The sequence below is a fragment of the Chionomys nivalis genome, chromosome 20 (assembly GCF_950005125.1).
Source record: "Chionomys nivalis chromosome 20, mChiNiv1.1, whole genome shotgun sequence".
Classification (NCBI taxonomy): Eukaryota; Metazoa; Chordata; class Mammalia; order Rodentia; family Cricetidae; genus Chionomys; species Chionomys nivalis.
In genome coordinates this window covers 30,935,873-30,951,043 of record NC_080105.1, presented here as the reverse complement: position 1 = coordinate 30,951,043, position 15,171 = coordinate 30,935,873, and the positions used below count along the sequence as shown (strand labels likewise).

Here is a 15,171-nt window from a genome sequence, read left to right as displayed (position 1 = left end):
CAGCGTCTCTGCTGTTCCACATTCGCTTAGCGGTGCTCGAGGGTTCCCGTGTCTCCCGATTCTCAGCAATGCCTCTTATATTCTAGTTTTCTTTTCTTTCCTCTAGCCATTCCAGTGGGGGTGAGATGCATGTTGTTTTAATTTGTAATTCTTTAGTGATTCAAGGTCTTTTGGGGATCTTTACTCATGTCAGGATGATCTGTCCTGGCAATTGCTAGATTCAGTCATTGTTTTTATGATTTCATGATTCTTGTTTGATTCCTGTGAATCCTATTGAATCCCTATTTGTGTGTGTGTGTTCAAATGTGTGTGTGTGCGTGTGTGTGTGTGTGCATGCTCATGCATGCAGTTCTTGAAAAGACGTTACTTAATGTCTTGTGGACTAGAATTCAGGTTGCGTTACATCAGAACTCTTCATCTAGGAAGAAAGTACAACACGTTTTTCAGAGTCTATTTTCAAGCGAGAAGCTTTAAATTATAGGGGTGAATTCCAGGAAAATATCTGGAGTCCTTTTTTAAAGAATACTTTGTATTTATTCGTTGACAGCTTCATACATGTAAACAATATACTTTGACCATATCCATCTCTAACTCCCTTTCCACCCCTTCTAGACCTTTCCCAGATATACCCCATCTATTAGTTCCTCCTCCCCTCCATGTGCATGGGTGTGGGGCCAGCAGCCTTAGCATGAGCAGAGTCATAGCGGCCACACCCCCCAAAGGAAATGACCCTCCCTCCCTGATCAGCCTCAGCTGACAGTATATCTCCTCGGAGACTTTGGGAGCCCGTCTCCCTTTCAGTCTTCATTTTGACTGGCTTGGTTTTGTGCAGGTAACCATAGCTGCTGCTGCTGGTCCCTAAGTGCAATAGTTCTTCTTCTATGATGCTCCGTGAGTCTGGAGGGGATTGATAAGATGTCCCATTTAAGGCCGAACACTCAATAGTCACTTATTCTCTGTACTTTGCCTGCATGGAATGCTACCCACTGCCAAAAGAAACTTCTCTAGCTAAGGCTGAGAACAGCACTATTGTGTGGGTTTAAACAAAAACATTTAGAAGGCAGATTGACAACATGTCAACTCAGCAAAAAAGTTGTACTGGGTTCTCAACTAGGGCCTATGACTTTCACAGTCACGGGACTTTTGAACAAGTTTACAATACCAGGCACAAATTCCCACCCGTGGAGCAGGCCTCAGAAATCAGAAAGCAGTTGGGCCGGGCGGTGGTGGCGCACGCCTTTAATCCCAGCACTCTGGAGGCAGAGGCAGGCGAATCTCTGTGAGTTCGAGGCCAGCCTGATCTATGAGAGCTAGTTCCAGGACAGGAACCAAAAGCTACGGAGAAACCCTGTCTCGAAAAATCCAAAAAAAAAAAAAAAAAAAAAAAAAAAAAAAAAGAAAGCAGTTGATTACTGGCGTCCATGCCACTATGGCACCAGTGGGTACATCTTCCCCTGCTGCATTACTGTGCATGCAGAATCCAGTGCTGAACCATTGAGAGTTTAATACCATGGATGCGTTTTCTCCCTCAGCATCCTCATAGCACCTTCTGGGATTTTGAAATCTAGCCAACAGGGAAAACATTTCCATGAAATCAATTCCTTTTTGTTTGTATTCATTTTCACAAAGACACCAAAAACAGCATCAAGCAATTTTGCTCTCTGATTTTCACACACATTAAAACACTAAAATTCCTCTCAACCTTCTGCCCCCCCCCCCAATGGCCCACCTGTGGCTGCCACACACTGAACAATGCAGAGTTCATGAAAATGCCCGTGGCTTTCAGTTCTTCTTTATTAACGGACTGATATAAATACAGTAAAATTTCCCCCCTAATAGTAGTGTTGGAAACTCTCCAGCATTTGAAAATATTGTCAGTTCAGTCTCTGTGCGTGGTTCTGTATAGAGGTCTCCTTGAGATGGCTGGGTCCTTTTCTAGATTTCACTGTGTGAGATCCTGAGATGGAAACCCCCTACTGACCTTCCTTTTTTCTCTCCAGGTGTGTGGTGCAGGAGGGATCCCTGGTACTTAGCAATGATCAGAACTGCCCAGAAGCTTTAAACAAACAAAATACACCTCTCCACCTTACCCACCCCACCCCACCACATTCCACAGAATTCAAGACAGCAGGGCAGAGAATCTACATCTTGACGGCAAGAGACAATGTGTTTATTAATAAGGGATCACACAACTGTGGCTCTGCAAAATTTAGATACAGTGAACCAAAAGTTCCTTGGCAAAATAGTTGAATTCCTTTCTTTGGTTCCCTCACTTATAAAATGGAAATTAGAAGCATCTACTTAGCCCTTGGTCAATTGCAAGAAACAAAAGTGAGCCTCACGTGGACATCATCGGATGTGCAGGGCACAGGTGTGGTCGGAGGGAGGGCTACCCACGTGGACATGCATTGTCAGAGGTGCAGGGCACAGGTGCAGTCGGAGAGCTACCCACGTGGACATGCATCGTCAGAGGTGCAGGGCACAGGTGTAGTCAGAGGGAAGGCTACCCACCTTTCTTTTCACACATGAGGTGTTACTGTGACTAGAACCTTTTTCTAGAGTGTTAGTTTCTGAGCACGTGTTTGCTGGGTTTGGTTTAAGCAGTTGTGAGTTATGTTCGGGAGGTAAGACAGAATCTAGTATAAGGTTTGTTGCTGTTTGCTAGAGAATGAGAATGATCTCACAGACTGGATAGCTTTGCATTTCCTGCTCTTACGTCCAGGTCAGTAGACCCAGAGGGTTAGAACAGCGCGCGCGCGCACACACACACACACACACACACACACACGCTACCCCTAGGTTTGGGAAATACCCATGCAAAACTGAAGATCCTTGTTTTCTGTGGCAGTAGTCTCCAATACACTAGACATTTCTTTAGCAGCACAACAAGAAGAAAAATAGCATTCATACTAGAAGTTCCAACCAGTGACTGGGTTATATGTGGCTGTATGACCAGTAAGGGAAATAAAGCATGGGACACAACATCGTAGCATAAATCTTCACCTCTGACCTTACAGCACACTCCTGTTCTGTTAGGCTGAGCAAGACTCTGAATTGCTTCTTGGGTGGATTGTCAGAATTAAGGACCCAGTAGGGCAGTGGGTTTTCTTTTTAAGTTTCCTTCAAATTGCATGTGTACGTATATGTGTGTTGCATGTTTGCATGCTTACATGCTCATGTGCTTGCCATTGTGCATGTATGATGTTGGATGTCCTTCTTAATGACACTCCACCTTATTGTTTGAGGCTGTGTCTCTCAGTGAACCTGGGGCCTACTGATTGAGTGAGATTAAATAGCCGGCGTGCTTCAGGGATCTCTGTCTCTACCTCCCCAGCTTTAGGGTTATAGGCTGTGCTGGATAGATTAATGTCAATTCGACACAAGCTAAAAGTCATCTGAGAGGAGGGGACATCGATTAAGGAAACGTATTGCTAAGATCTGGTGGTAGGCAGGCCTGTAGGGCATTCTATTTATTAGAGATTGATGGGGGAGGGCCCAGCCCATTGTAGGTGGTGCCATCCCTAGGCTGGTAGTCCTGAATTCTTAAAAAAAGAAAAAAAAAACAGGGTGAGCAAGCCAATAAACAGGACCCTTCCATGACCTCTGCATCAGCTCCTGTCTCCAGGGTCCCGCCCTGATAGTTTCTGTCCTGACTTCCTTCAGTGATGAAACTTGACGTGGAAACATGAGACAAATAAACCCTTTTCTAATGGAAATCGTAACCCTAACCAAGACAGGCACACACCACACCTGGCTTTTTATGAGGGCACTTGAACTTGGGTCTTCATGTTTGCACAGCAAGCGTACAAGCAACTGAGCCACCTTCCCAGACCATGGGCTTGTTTTACGGTCAGCCCCACTACATACCCTCACATACTCAGTTTAACTCAGATGTGGAATTTAGCACAACTTCAGGAGCCCACGCTGTCCTCAGACAAACCCCACAACTTCAGCTTTTACTTTACTTCTCCTCCCTTCGTTTCAGGAAAAGAAGATTTTCCAGATCCCCTGGATGCATGCAGCTAGACATGGGTGGGACGTGGAAAAGGATGCACCGCTCTTCAGAAACTGGGCGATCCACACAGGTATCGACCCTTGCCTTGTTTGTTTACACGTTGTTGAATTTTGCTTTCATTACACAAATCTCCTGGCTTATGACCTCATGAAGAGAGCTCTGAAATCCTGTGACTTGTCCCCAGGTACATTTAGGGGATGTATAAGGAGGATAGACGATGTCACTCAGCAGTGATGTCCCACCCATCCTTGGGGCTCTCAGTCCTTCAGTTTCTCATTGATGTGGTATTCTTATAAGTTCTTAAACATAACGAGGGGGAACTTCAGCACTACTAACTTATAACAATATTTTCATTTATTACAAAATTTCTGCAGGGAGATCTCTTTAGAAGTGGACTTTGTGCATGTTATTTGAAGCTAATTAATTCTGCTTGTTGGCTTTCTAGTCGTCTGTATGGGTGGATTCTTCCTTCCTCCATTTTATTTTCTCCTCCAACTGTACGGTAGAACCAGAGAGACCAGCTTGTCCCAGTGAGGTCCCTGGTGTCCAAGTTTTTCAAATAAAATGGCTGTACTTTAGAAAGTACAGGAAAGCAAGATTGTTAGTCGTCTGGGACAGAGGCGCTCTCTCTCTCTCTCTCTCTCTCTCTCTCTCTCTCTCTCTCTTTCTCTCTCTCTCTGTACTGCTTTAGACTTTTTTGCCTGTGTTAATGTCCCCCCTCTTTTTCTTTGTCTTCGGCTATTTTGCTAGGAAAGCATCAGCCAGGAGTAGATAAACCTGATCCAAAAACATGGAAAGCAAATTTTCGATGTGCCATGAATTCCTTGCCTGATATCGAAGAAGTGAAAGACAGAAGTATAAAGAAAGGAAACAATGCCTTCAGAGTGTACAGGATGTTGCCCTTATCTGAACGGCCTTCCAAGAAAGGTAAAGCTCTTTACTGACTAAATAAATGATCCCTCACTGTAGGCCATGGGGCCCGAGTCTCTTCATTTCTGCCTCTGTAGTTACTTTGAAGGGTAGAATACTTGTTCACTTGAGAGGCGATAATTCTGTCTTTACTTGCCTTGGAAAAATGACTTTCAAGGCACCGAAGGCCAAAAGATCCGTTTGTGATTTTGATCGTGTACATCTGAGGCAGTGGGTTTCAGGAGGAATTTAATGTGGGGAAGCCCACCTTTCTGTCCTTCCAGAATTGATCCAGAACTCGCTTTTTGTTGCCACAGGAAAGAAACCAAAGACGGAGAAAGAAGAGAGAGTTAAGCACATCAAGGTAATCTTTGGTTGCTTAGAAAGCTCGTGTTGGGACCGTGTATTAATGATTCATATTCTGTCTCATCAAAACGAGTAACAAGACCTTTGTGGAGGCTCTGCTCTTTCTCCTCTTCCTATTGTGTTGTATCTATTTATATTTCCTCCTCTGCACGCACTCACTTGCAGACACAAGTACACATATGCTTGGCTTACTCCACTGTCCCAGAGAAAAGCACAAAGATGGAACAGATTTAGAGCTGGACAGTCACCCCCACTTAGCCTGTCACTTAGCTCCAACCAAGCTCCAGCGACCAACTTACGTCTATTACTGTGAAATGGGTTTTCAGGCTATGAAATATATTTGAAAACTATAGTAATTCTTCTGTATTTCTATTAAGAAGTGTTAGCTATCTTTCTGTCCCATCATAAGCTATGAGCTTGAGAACACAGTAGTTCAGACTCTCTAGCAGTCTGAGTCTCCGTGGTTCTTCTCTGTTCCGTGGTTGAATCAGTCTGTAGTTCTCTGAGGGGATGGGTCTGTGTGCTGGAGGTCTTCAGTTGACTAGATGGTGAAACCACCCCTACATTCCAATTCTCTTAGTACATAGAAGGTGTAGCCCTTGTTAAATAGTGAGAGAGATGTCAGATCCCGTGCCTGACTGAGGAGGCCCATCGGTTGCTAAGAAAAGGGGCAGACAGTACAGTTAGAGACCCAGGGACCATCCAGGAGGTGATGTAGGTCACTGTCTTCCGTGTGTAGGGGAAGGGACTGATGGATAAGAGTTGAATGGCTTGGGTGCAAGGCTCCTTAGATGTGAGCTTGAAGAAGCGGAACATTCTGATTTACAATAAGAAAAAAGTAAGCAAAAATCACAAAGTGACTTAATTTAGGTATGCCATTGAGTTGGGAAGGGACAACATCCTGTGCTATCATTGGGGTGTGGTCACCAGGAGTCCCCTCCCCTGCAAGGTATCCTCATGGGTAATGATGTAGTTCTGTTTGTGTAGAAGCTATCCATATTTCCCATTTACTTTAAATTACCCCTTAGTTACTTTTAATGCCTAATATTATATAAAAATTGTTGTGTTGTATCATTTAGGGATCAATAACAAGAAAAGAAGTCTATATATGTTTTGTATAGACCAGTGGTTGGTTGAATACTAGGTATAGAATTATGGTATACATATGGTTAACTGCTATTAGATTTATTTTTTTAAATGTGTATAGGATGCCTACCTGTATGTCTGTGAACCATGTATATGCCTGGTGCCTACAGAGGCCAGAGAGGGGCTCAGATCCCTTGGAGCTGGACAGTTGTGTAAATTACACTAACCACCACCCTAATTTTAGCATAAATCAACTCCTGACCATATTTATTTCATCAGTGCCTCCATCTCTTTCCTGACTTTCAGTACATCACAGATATTTGTCCCACTTTGACTTATAGAAACAACTTTTGATAGTTGTCAAAATATTTTGAAGCAAATTTCAAATATGTTGCTTCTTCCATAAATACGTTACTAAATATCTTTAAAAGTAAATCATTTTAGCTGATGTATTGGCAGTGATTCCTCAGTATTATTAAATATCGAGGCAATGCTCAGGGATCCAGTTATCTCAGGAATGTCATTACAGCTTCTTATAATTTTTTTAACCTTATTTAAGACCATATTGAAGGGTATGGTAGGGAACACACATCTATAATCCTTGAATTCAAGAGACTAAGACAGGGAGATCTTGAGGATGAGGCTGTCCTGGATCATGTACTAACAAAAGAAAAAAGAAAAGGAAATTGATATGAGAACCATGTGTGGTTTTTTTCTTAAGGATTTCTCTTTGTTTGCTTTTTTTTTTTTTTTTTTTTTTTTTTTTTTTTTTTTTTTTTTTTTTAGACATGGTCTCACTGTGTAGCTGAGGCAGGCTCCAGATTTAAAAGCAGTTCACTTCCCTCAACCTCTCCAATGCTGGGATTATGGACAGGAGCCACCACAGCCAGCTTGAGTGGTTTTATTTTTAATCTGTGGTGTTTTTGTATATCTCTTTTTATATAAAAAGATTATTTTCTCTGTGTGATTATAAAAAACTAGTTATTAGTCATATTGCTTTCCATTGTGTTATTTCTTTAAGCCTACATTTTGAGCATCCCTGTTCAGTAAGAGAACAAAATTGAACTTTTTTTCTCCCCACAAAAAACATAGTTTGAAGAATTCGCTGCAGTCTTAGGCGTGATTGTATCATATCTGCTATTTTCACAGCGTTGAGTGACTAGACATAGAGCACATAATTCCTATTGATAACTGAGTGGCCACACAAACATTTATTGAGTAAACATAAGCAAAATAAGTGTGACGGGAGTCAGGGGCTTTATATTAGGGTGCAGATTTAATTTCACAATTGTAGTTCGAAAAGCTACAGCGGAATACCATCTACTTTTGAGTGTATTTTGCCTACATGTCACCACTGTGTTCCATTTGATATCAAATACCAAGGAGTATGTGGTAGTCATTATATTGTGACTCTTTAAGACAGAAAAACCACTTTCTGTGAAAGTGGGGCCCAGTCAAGCTTAAGACATGTAATATTTCAGGACTGTGGAAAGATGAGGAAGTGTGGATCCTGAGGAGGATGGCGTGCGGGCTTCTCATAAGTAAGGAGTAACTTTGGTTATATCAGCCTTGTGGGTCTTGTCTTTTGTAAGGTCACCAAAATGAGCAAACTGGGGAAGGCACAGCCTTGGGCGGGGCTTAGCCGCATTGATCCAAGAACTGAGAGGCCTTAGGGGCGACCAGTGGGTGAAGCTCCCGCTCAGCAGCGAGTGTTAAGAAATCTTGACTAACACTGTGTTCCTCAAGGGACATTGCTCCCTCAGCAGAGGGCTGATGAATCACAGAGTGTGGCCTAACCTTTGGATGTAGACCTTTTGTGCATGTCTTGCGGTGTTAAGGTAGAACATGAATCAGGCTTCTTCAATTGTGGGGTTCATAGTTGCTAAAGACATTGCTTGACTTAGGGTACCTGCAGAATGTTCGCGAAGTTAATTCCATGATTGCTCTGGGATCATATACTCAGAAGATTTTCTTTAATAAATTATTAATAGTTGATTCTTTTTTTGTTGCAAATCAAAATATATAAACTGAGCCAGGTTGGTGGCAGATGCCTGTACTCCCTGAATGGGGGAAGTAGGACCAGGAGTTTTTAGGTAAGCCTCAGCCACGTAGCAAGCTTGAGGCCAGCCTGTGCTACACGAGATCCTGTCTCAAAAAGTAAAACAATCCCCGACAAAACAACAACAAAACTAAGAAAATGCCTACGCAGAAGTCTTCATTTGTATGCCAATGTGTGAGTGGCTAGCTCAGCTAGCCGCCTACTGAGAAAATTGGTATGTTCCTAGGAGTGCAGCTACTTACAGTGGTTGATGCGAGTGCTTCCCAAGCTTTAGTGCAAGCTAAAGTTTTAATTTTTTTAGGGTTCGCTAGCTAGGCGCTTGAAGTTTTCCCCTGGGCTGCAGACATGTTCACTGTTTGCTCTTTGTTGTCCCCACAAAACAGTATCTCCAGGATTCCTGGTCATGTAGTGGAAGTGGAGATAAAGGGAGACCTTCAGGGTTCAAACGGGGTCACGCTAGGCGGGATAGTATTTTCTTGTCATTCCGCATTTACAAAGCAGAAGCAGGAGGATGCTAAGTCTGGGGATAAGCCCCTTTCTCAAAGTAAGATAAAGTTGCTTGTGCCTGTTCTTTCCGAAGTCAAAGTGTTAGGAAAAAAATGCTTCTTATGGATACATACCTATGTGTCTATGGCATGTGTAGTCATAGGTCATATGAATACATGACACTAACTAAATATGTTCTACCCTTCATCCCTGTCCACATTCTGTTCTTTATTTGGGCACAGACACCCCCAGATTGAGGAATTAATACAAACCTGTGGCATGTAGTCGGTCTGGCAGAGGTAAAGCTATTCTGCTATTCCGAAGAGGCTGTTAGACCCTAAAACAATGAACCCCTAAGAAATGGGAAGTCTCCTAGAAATCTCATGCTGGGAGAAGGAAAAGACCCCAAGGGGGAAACTTGTCTCCCAATTAGATTTCACACAGTCCTAATAATTCATTAGACAACCTTATCATATCAAACTTTGGGGTCACAGCCTGTTTCTCTAAGCCATGTTTGGTCACCTATCCTCAATAAACCAATTAAAAGACCCAAATAGCAGGAATCAGGAAATGTAGGGGTTTTGTTTGTTTGCTTGTTTTTACATATGGCCACTTTGGGAAGAAGAACAGAAAGATCCAGTGAACCCCTCAAGTCCATCTTCAGGGTCCTGAAAGGCAATTAAAGTTCAAATAGGGGGCAGAGAGCATGAACATCTTCACAGTCCTGGTCACAGTGTGGTCCTGCCCACCACCGACCCATCCTCTTCTGGGCTTCGGTCGCATTTTGTAAGGTAGTCTATTTGAGACACCTTCTTTGCCACCACTCTCAGTCTGACTGAGAGTGTATCCTGTGCTTAGTGAGCCATGCGTCACGGGAATAAACTTGGCCTACGTGAGGCTACCTACCTGCCTACCGACGAAAGTTAGAATAAGAGAAACATCAGTGAGCAGTCCTAGACAGCGAATGTGTGTGTTTCAAAAAATATCATGGAACAGATTGCTGTGTGGGATAGAGGCGGCACCAAGAACAGCCAAGAACAGTAAGGCTAGAAGTGGGTAGAACGGCAGGTGTTGACAATTTTTAGTTTCTCTAGATGATTTCGTTACCTTTTTCAGCTCTTCCTGCTATGGTCAGATTTTCTCCCTTTTCCTTGTCAAGGAAGTGCAGGTACAGGGATGAGCCATTTCCCAAGATGTCATAGCTTCAAGGAGTCAGTGAGCTCGTGCCACAGCCTTTTGGAAGCCATAGAACCTGAGCCAGACCTTAACCAGATCAGATGGTCCTCATTCCCTAGTCGCAGGACCTTCTGTGAATGGAGGTCTAGAGGTTAGAATTACTTGGTTTTCTCTGAGTGAATATAGAAAGGGCTTAATTTGAGTGATTTTTGTGTGGAGAACACCGGGAAATAAAGACACACAGGTAAGGCAGAATGGGTGCTTCCTGCCCTCAAAGGTTGTTTGCTGAGGAAAACACAAGTATTTCCAGATCAAAACATCAGCATTTCTATGGAAACAGAATAGACAGGTGCCTAACATCATTTGGTGAAAGTACTGGTTTATGTTAGTTCTGAGTGCAGACTTGTGGGTAGGAGACACAGAAAGGTAGATACGAGTTCCACAGAACTTCCTCATAGGACTGTTTACTGCATCTGAGACCAGAGTTGGCTTCAGACTGTGCGGTCCCAGTTTGATAGGTCAGTGGCTGCCTGAGGGAGCTGTTCCTGCAGCAGCCCCTTCCTTGCTTGGGAAAGCTCTTCAGGTTTGAAACTGTGATTGCAAGAGAATCTGTGTCAGCAATCTACTTGGAAACACCAGAGCTGCTCTGGATAAAGCAGGCACAGAGGATGAAGCAGGCTGGGAGCATCTCTGGTCCTCCCCTTCCCCTGATGGTGAGCCAGATGGCCTCTATGCGCCCTGCAACGATAACTTTCTTCGAGATAGCTTTATCTAGAGCTGAATCTGAGTGACTGTGGCTCTGGAACATAGATTTAGGTCACTCCAAATTCCATGTTCCAACGTGGAAGCAGTTCCATGAAGATTTATAGACTTATAGAATCAAGAAAATCACAAGTCAAGTTTAAAATACACTGAAGGGTTCATCAGAGAGACACTTAGAGAGAGATGGGGAGCTTTTCCATAGGCCTTTTATCTGATGGCAGTCTTTTTAATCATTTATGTTTATTTCATGTGCATTTGTGGTTTTACCTGCATGTATGTCCATGTGAGGGTATTAGATACCCTGGAACTGGAGTTACAGACAGTTGTGAGCTGCCATGTGGGAGTTGGGAATTGAACCCGGGTTCTCTAAAAGGCCAGCTCTTAACCACTGAGCCATCTCCCTGTGCCCTGGATGGCGTTCTTAGTTTAGAGTTGGCGCACAGTAGTGGACATCTACGTTAATATATTTTTTAAAGTTTGTATTAACTAGTCACGTGATGTTGGTTCTGACACAGAGGGGTCAAGGATGCCTATTTTGGAGGCTAAAGCTAGCTCGTGGCAGGTTAATTGGTCCTGAACCAGCAACATTCCAGTCTCCTTATATTACTGAAGTTATTCAATGGGTCAGTCTCTCCAGACACAATGAACCAGAAATTCTTGTTCACGCGTCTATGGATAACTTCAGGAAATAAAGTTAAACTACTTGGGCAAAGTTTTGGAACCCAGTGGAGTTTATATTTAATGGTGGCTCATGGTAGGAGGAAGAGAATGACAAACTCTAGCAAGTGTAGACAGAGATGGTGACCAATGCGGTGGAGAGGAGGAGACGTTTCTCCTGGGTATGACCAGTAAAGACAGGAGTGGGTTAAAGAGGAGGCTACAGGGAGGGAATTCTAGGCCTGGAGCTTGTTTGTGGATGAAGTGAGAGAGTGCAGGCGAGCAAGCGCCAGCTGACTGAGGTTCAGAGCTGTGAACATTCACTCCAGAACAATGCTGGAAGCCTTGAGAGCAGTCCTTCTCTGAGACAGGAATTCTCTGAGAGGGCAGGAAAGAAGAGGATGTGAAGGGTGTGCCAACGGCAGAGGTCAAAAGGCAACCGGCAGTGAGAGGGAAGGAAAGATGAAGGTGGACCAGAGGTCTCCAACAGCTTTTGTTCTCTGTGGTGCTGGGACTGTGTGGTGGGAGTCTCTGCACCCTCCCAGGCTCAGTTCCCCACCGCCTTCATTATGAAGCTCAGCCTGGACCTTTTGTTAGCAGATCCCTAAGATGCCCTTAGATTTGATGTCCTGGATTTGATGTTTAGAGAGCATTTTGGGATAGGAGGTGTGTTAGGGTGGGAACTATTCTTATGGCCATTCCATTGGGCCCTGGAAGGGCAGATCTAGACAAAGCACAGCGGGGAGGCAGAAGTGGCTGGGAGCAGAGGGAGGAGTAAGATGCTTCAGGCACACTGGTCTGATACTTTATCTGAGGTCCACTCTAGCAAGCCAAGCAGGAGACCAACCAAAGTGGAAGGTTTCACAGTTGTAAGGATGGCTACCACATGTTGTTAAAACTCTCCTTTGAGCCAGTTTCCTTTCTTTTAAAAATCCATTAATCTCTGCACTAGGCCTTAGGTTCTGTAATTACAGATGATGTCTTTGAGCTTAGAGATTGGGCAGGGCTAATGCACCATGGAGGGAATCTGCCCGAGCACGGTTTGTTTGGTTGGTTTTGCTGGCGTGAAGCAAGAGACTTAGAAACCAAGGTAGCTACAGGCGTTGATTTGTACAAGAGCCTCTGTCTAACAGGAGGCTCAGCACTCCCTGGGCTAGAGTGAGGTATGGTTGAGACCAGGCAGAAGTGGGCCTTTAGAGGTGACCAGGACAGGCCACCTGTCACTGACACTGTCTCTGTGCATGCTCATAGAAGACCATTACCTCTAGTCACAGTTTGGAATCCTTGGGTTTATAATGTAATTTAGGTTGTTTAAAACATAATTGTATCATGCCATTTATTATTTATGCTTCTGTGCGCATGCCCACACATGCACAGTGCTCGCAGAGGTCAGAGAACAAGCTAGGGAAGCGTGTCTCTCCTGTCACATTGGTCTGAACTCAGGTCCTCAGGCTCGGCAGCCAATACCTGTATCTGCCGAGCCATCTTGCTGACCCAGTTCAGCTTCTGATATCCCCATTTCTAATGGTTTCAAAACTTTTGACTGAGTTCTTGAAGAAACGTCTCTCTTGGGATCATTTGTTCCACTTGCCAGGGACCTGAACAGTCCATTGTGCTGGGCGCATGTCACCATCTTGTCCCTCTGGAGTGACACCATCAATGAGAGTTTGCCCGGAGTGGTGGGAGGAGGAGTAAGGCAAGTTCCAAATAGCCTCTCAGTAGCCAGTGGCTGAAAGTTCTGCCTTGGGCAGGACACCAGGTAGGCAGAGAGGAGCAGGGGTCCACCCCGGTCTGTTTCTGTTTCACCCTGATCCATCTCTGTTCTGCCCCCATCCATCTCTGTTCCACCCCAGTCATCTCTGCTCCACTCTGATCCATCTCTGCTCCACCCCAGTCATTTCTGCTCCACCCCAATCATCTCTGTTCCACCCTGATCCGTCTTGGTCTCCATCAGGATGAGTGCAGAAGGCAGAGGCTGTCTTTGCATTTGAACGTCCTGTGCAGGCAAAGGCTTAGCTCAGCTCCTGCATCTCACCAGGCTAAATGGAGCATGATCTGGGATAATTAATTTAGTGAGTCATAACTTTCTCTCACAAGAAGTGACAAAAGTCTCACTTGCCACCGGTTAAACTGTAGATCATGTGAAACACTTAGAGGTCCCTGTTGCAAAGTCAGAATAATTCAGTTTTTGAATAATGCATACCTGACTGTTTTATTACTTTGATATGAAATCTACAAATAGAATAATCTTTTTTAAGGAAACAAAAGAAGATCATACAGAAGCAGTTCTTCCTGTCCTTTCTTCAGAGACCTGTACTTAGTTCCTTGGGGAGGAATTGAGGAGGCAAAAAAAAGTTCTGGAACATTATTGGGGAGGAAAAAACAGAGCAGGGGCTATTGAGAGAGCTACGGAGAAAGGATAGTGTTGTGGGGAGTTGCACCCCACAGCCATGTCACAGGGTTCAGGATCTTGAGGAGGAGGCATGGTGCAGCATTTAAAACCAACACTCAGGAGGCAGAAGCAGGTGGATCTCTGTGAGTTCAAGGTCAGCTTGGTATATAGAGGGAGTTTCAGGACAGCCAGGGCTATACAGAGAAGCCCTGTCTCAAAAATCAATCAATAAACAAGCAAGCGAACAGGCGAACAAATAAATAAATAACAAAAAGGGAGACAATGTCCTCCCTGTTTGATACCAGAGGATGAAGCTGAGGGGAAGGGACTTGAGAAAGGGCCCGTGGATTTGGGAAGAAGTTCTGTTGGTGACCTTCAGTGGTAGCGAGTGTTATTCTATAAGTGCCTGTCTCTATTCACCTCATTTAAACTTCACCTCACTCCGTGGTGCGGTAGTTGTTACTGTTCTCAGCACACAGATGTCTACAATACCTTAAGAAGGGATTGCAGGGTTAAATCAGCCCGCAGACTAGTGAGAAGCCAAGGGTCCAGGCTTGGTCTGACTCCCACTCCTCTTGTTAGCATGTCCTCTGGGGGCTTCATTCTGCTGACAGAGGTGAGATAGGACTGTAGGCCTTTTCAAGGATGCGCGTGAGGAGGCAGAGTTAGCAGAGGCACGCACTTGTTCAGATGTTTGACTATAAAGGAAGGAAAACTGAAAAGGCCCTTCCCACCCTCCCCAACAGGTCAAACCTTTCATTGGAACTTATTAACAAGGGGAAATACAAGATGCTGAGGGAGAAAGGACCGGAATTTCTGCTCAGTGGACTGCTCTGGGCCCTTCTGGATATTTGGCCTTTCGCAGAGCTGGTAAACCCTACTACAGCGAGTTCGTTTTGTTTTGTTTTTCTCAAGCTGAGTTGAACATCAAGGTGAAGCCTTTCAAACCATAATAGTCATGGGAGTTTGCCAGAAGATCATGGAGACTGTATGGAATTTGATCTTGATTCCCGGTGTGACCAATTGCTAAGAATGGCTCATAGGCCTTAGAATGCCAAGTACTCCCGACGTTGCCACTCCCACAATCCTCCTCTGCTTGCAGTCCTGTCCTCATTCTCCTCCTCCAGCCTCTCCTTCTGTTTTAAATTCCTCAGGAGTTGTCTTATGTGGCTTTTGGGGCGGGGGGCTTATTGCTATCATTGAAACAAATGTAGTCCTATTGGAAGGAAGTATTCTCATCGAAGGTCCGAGAGTCACGAGGAC

General features: G+C 44.3%; 1 protein-coding gene across 6 annotated transcripts in view; it reads left to right on the top strand.

Moving 5' to 3' along the window:
• Nucleotides 1-15,171, top strand: part of Irf2 (interferon regulatory factor 2) — a 105,441-nt gene that overhangs the window by 60,957 nt on the left and 29,313 nt on the right. For all 6 annotated transcript variants that reach the window (XM_057753154.1, XM_057753156.1, XM_057753157.1 and 3 more), the window contains exons 3-5: nt 3,986-4,085; nt 4,766-4,942; nt 5,242-5,288. In XM_057753154.1, coding sequence (XP_057609137.1) covers nt 3,986-4,085; nt 4,766-4,942; nt 5,242-5,288 — 324 coding nt within the window. The remainder of the gene's footprint in view (nt 1-3,985; nt 4,086-4,765; nt 4,943-5,241; nt 5,289-15,171) is intronic.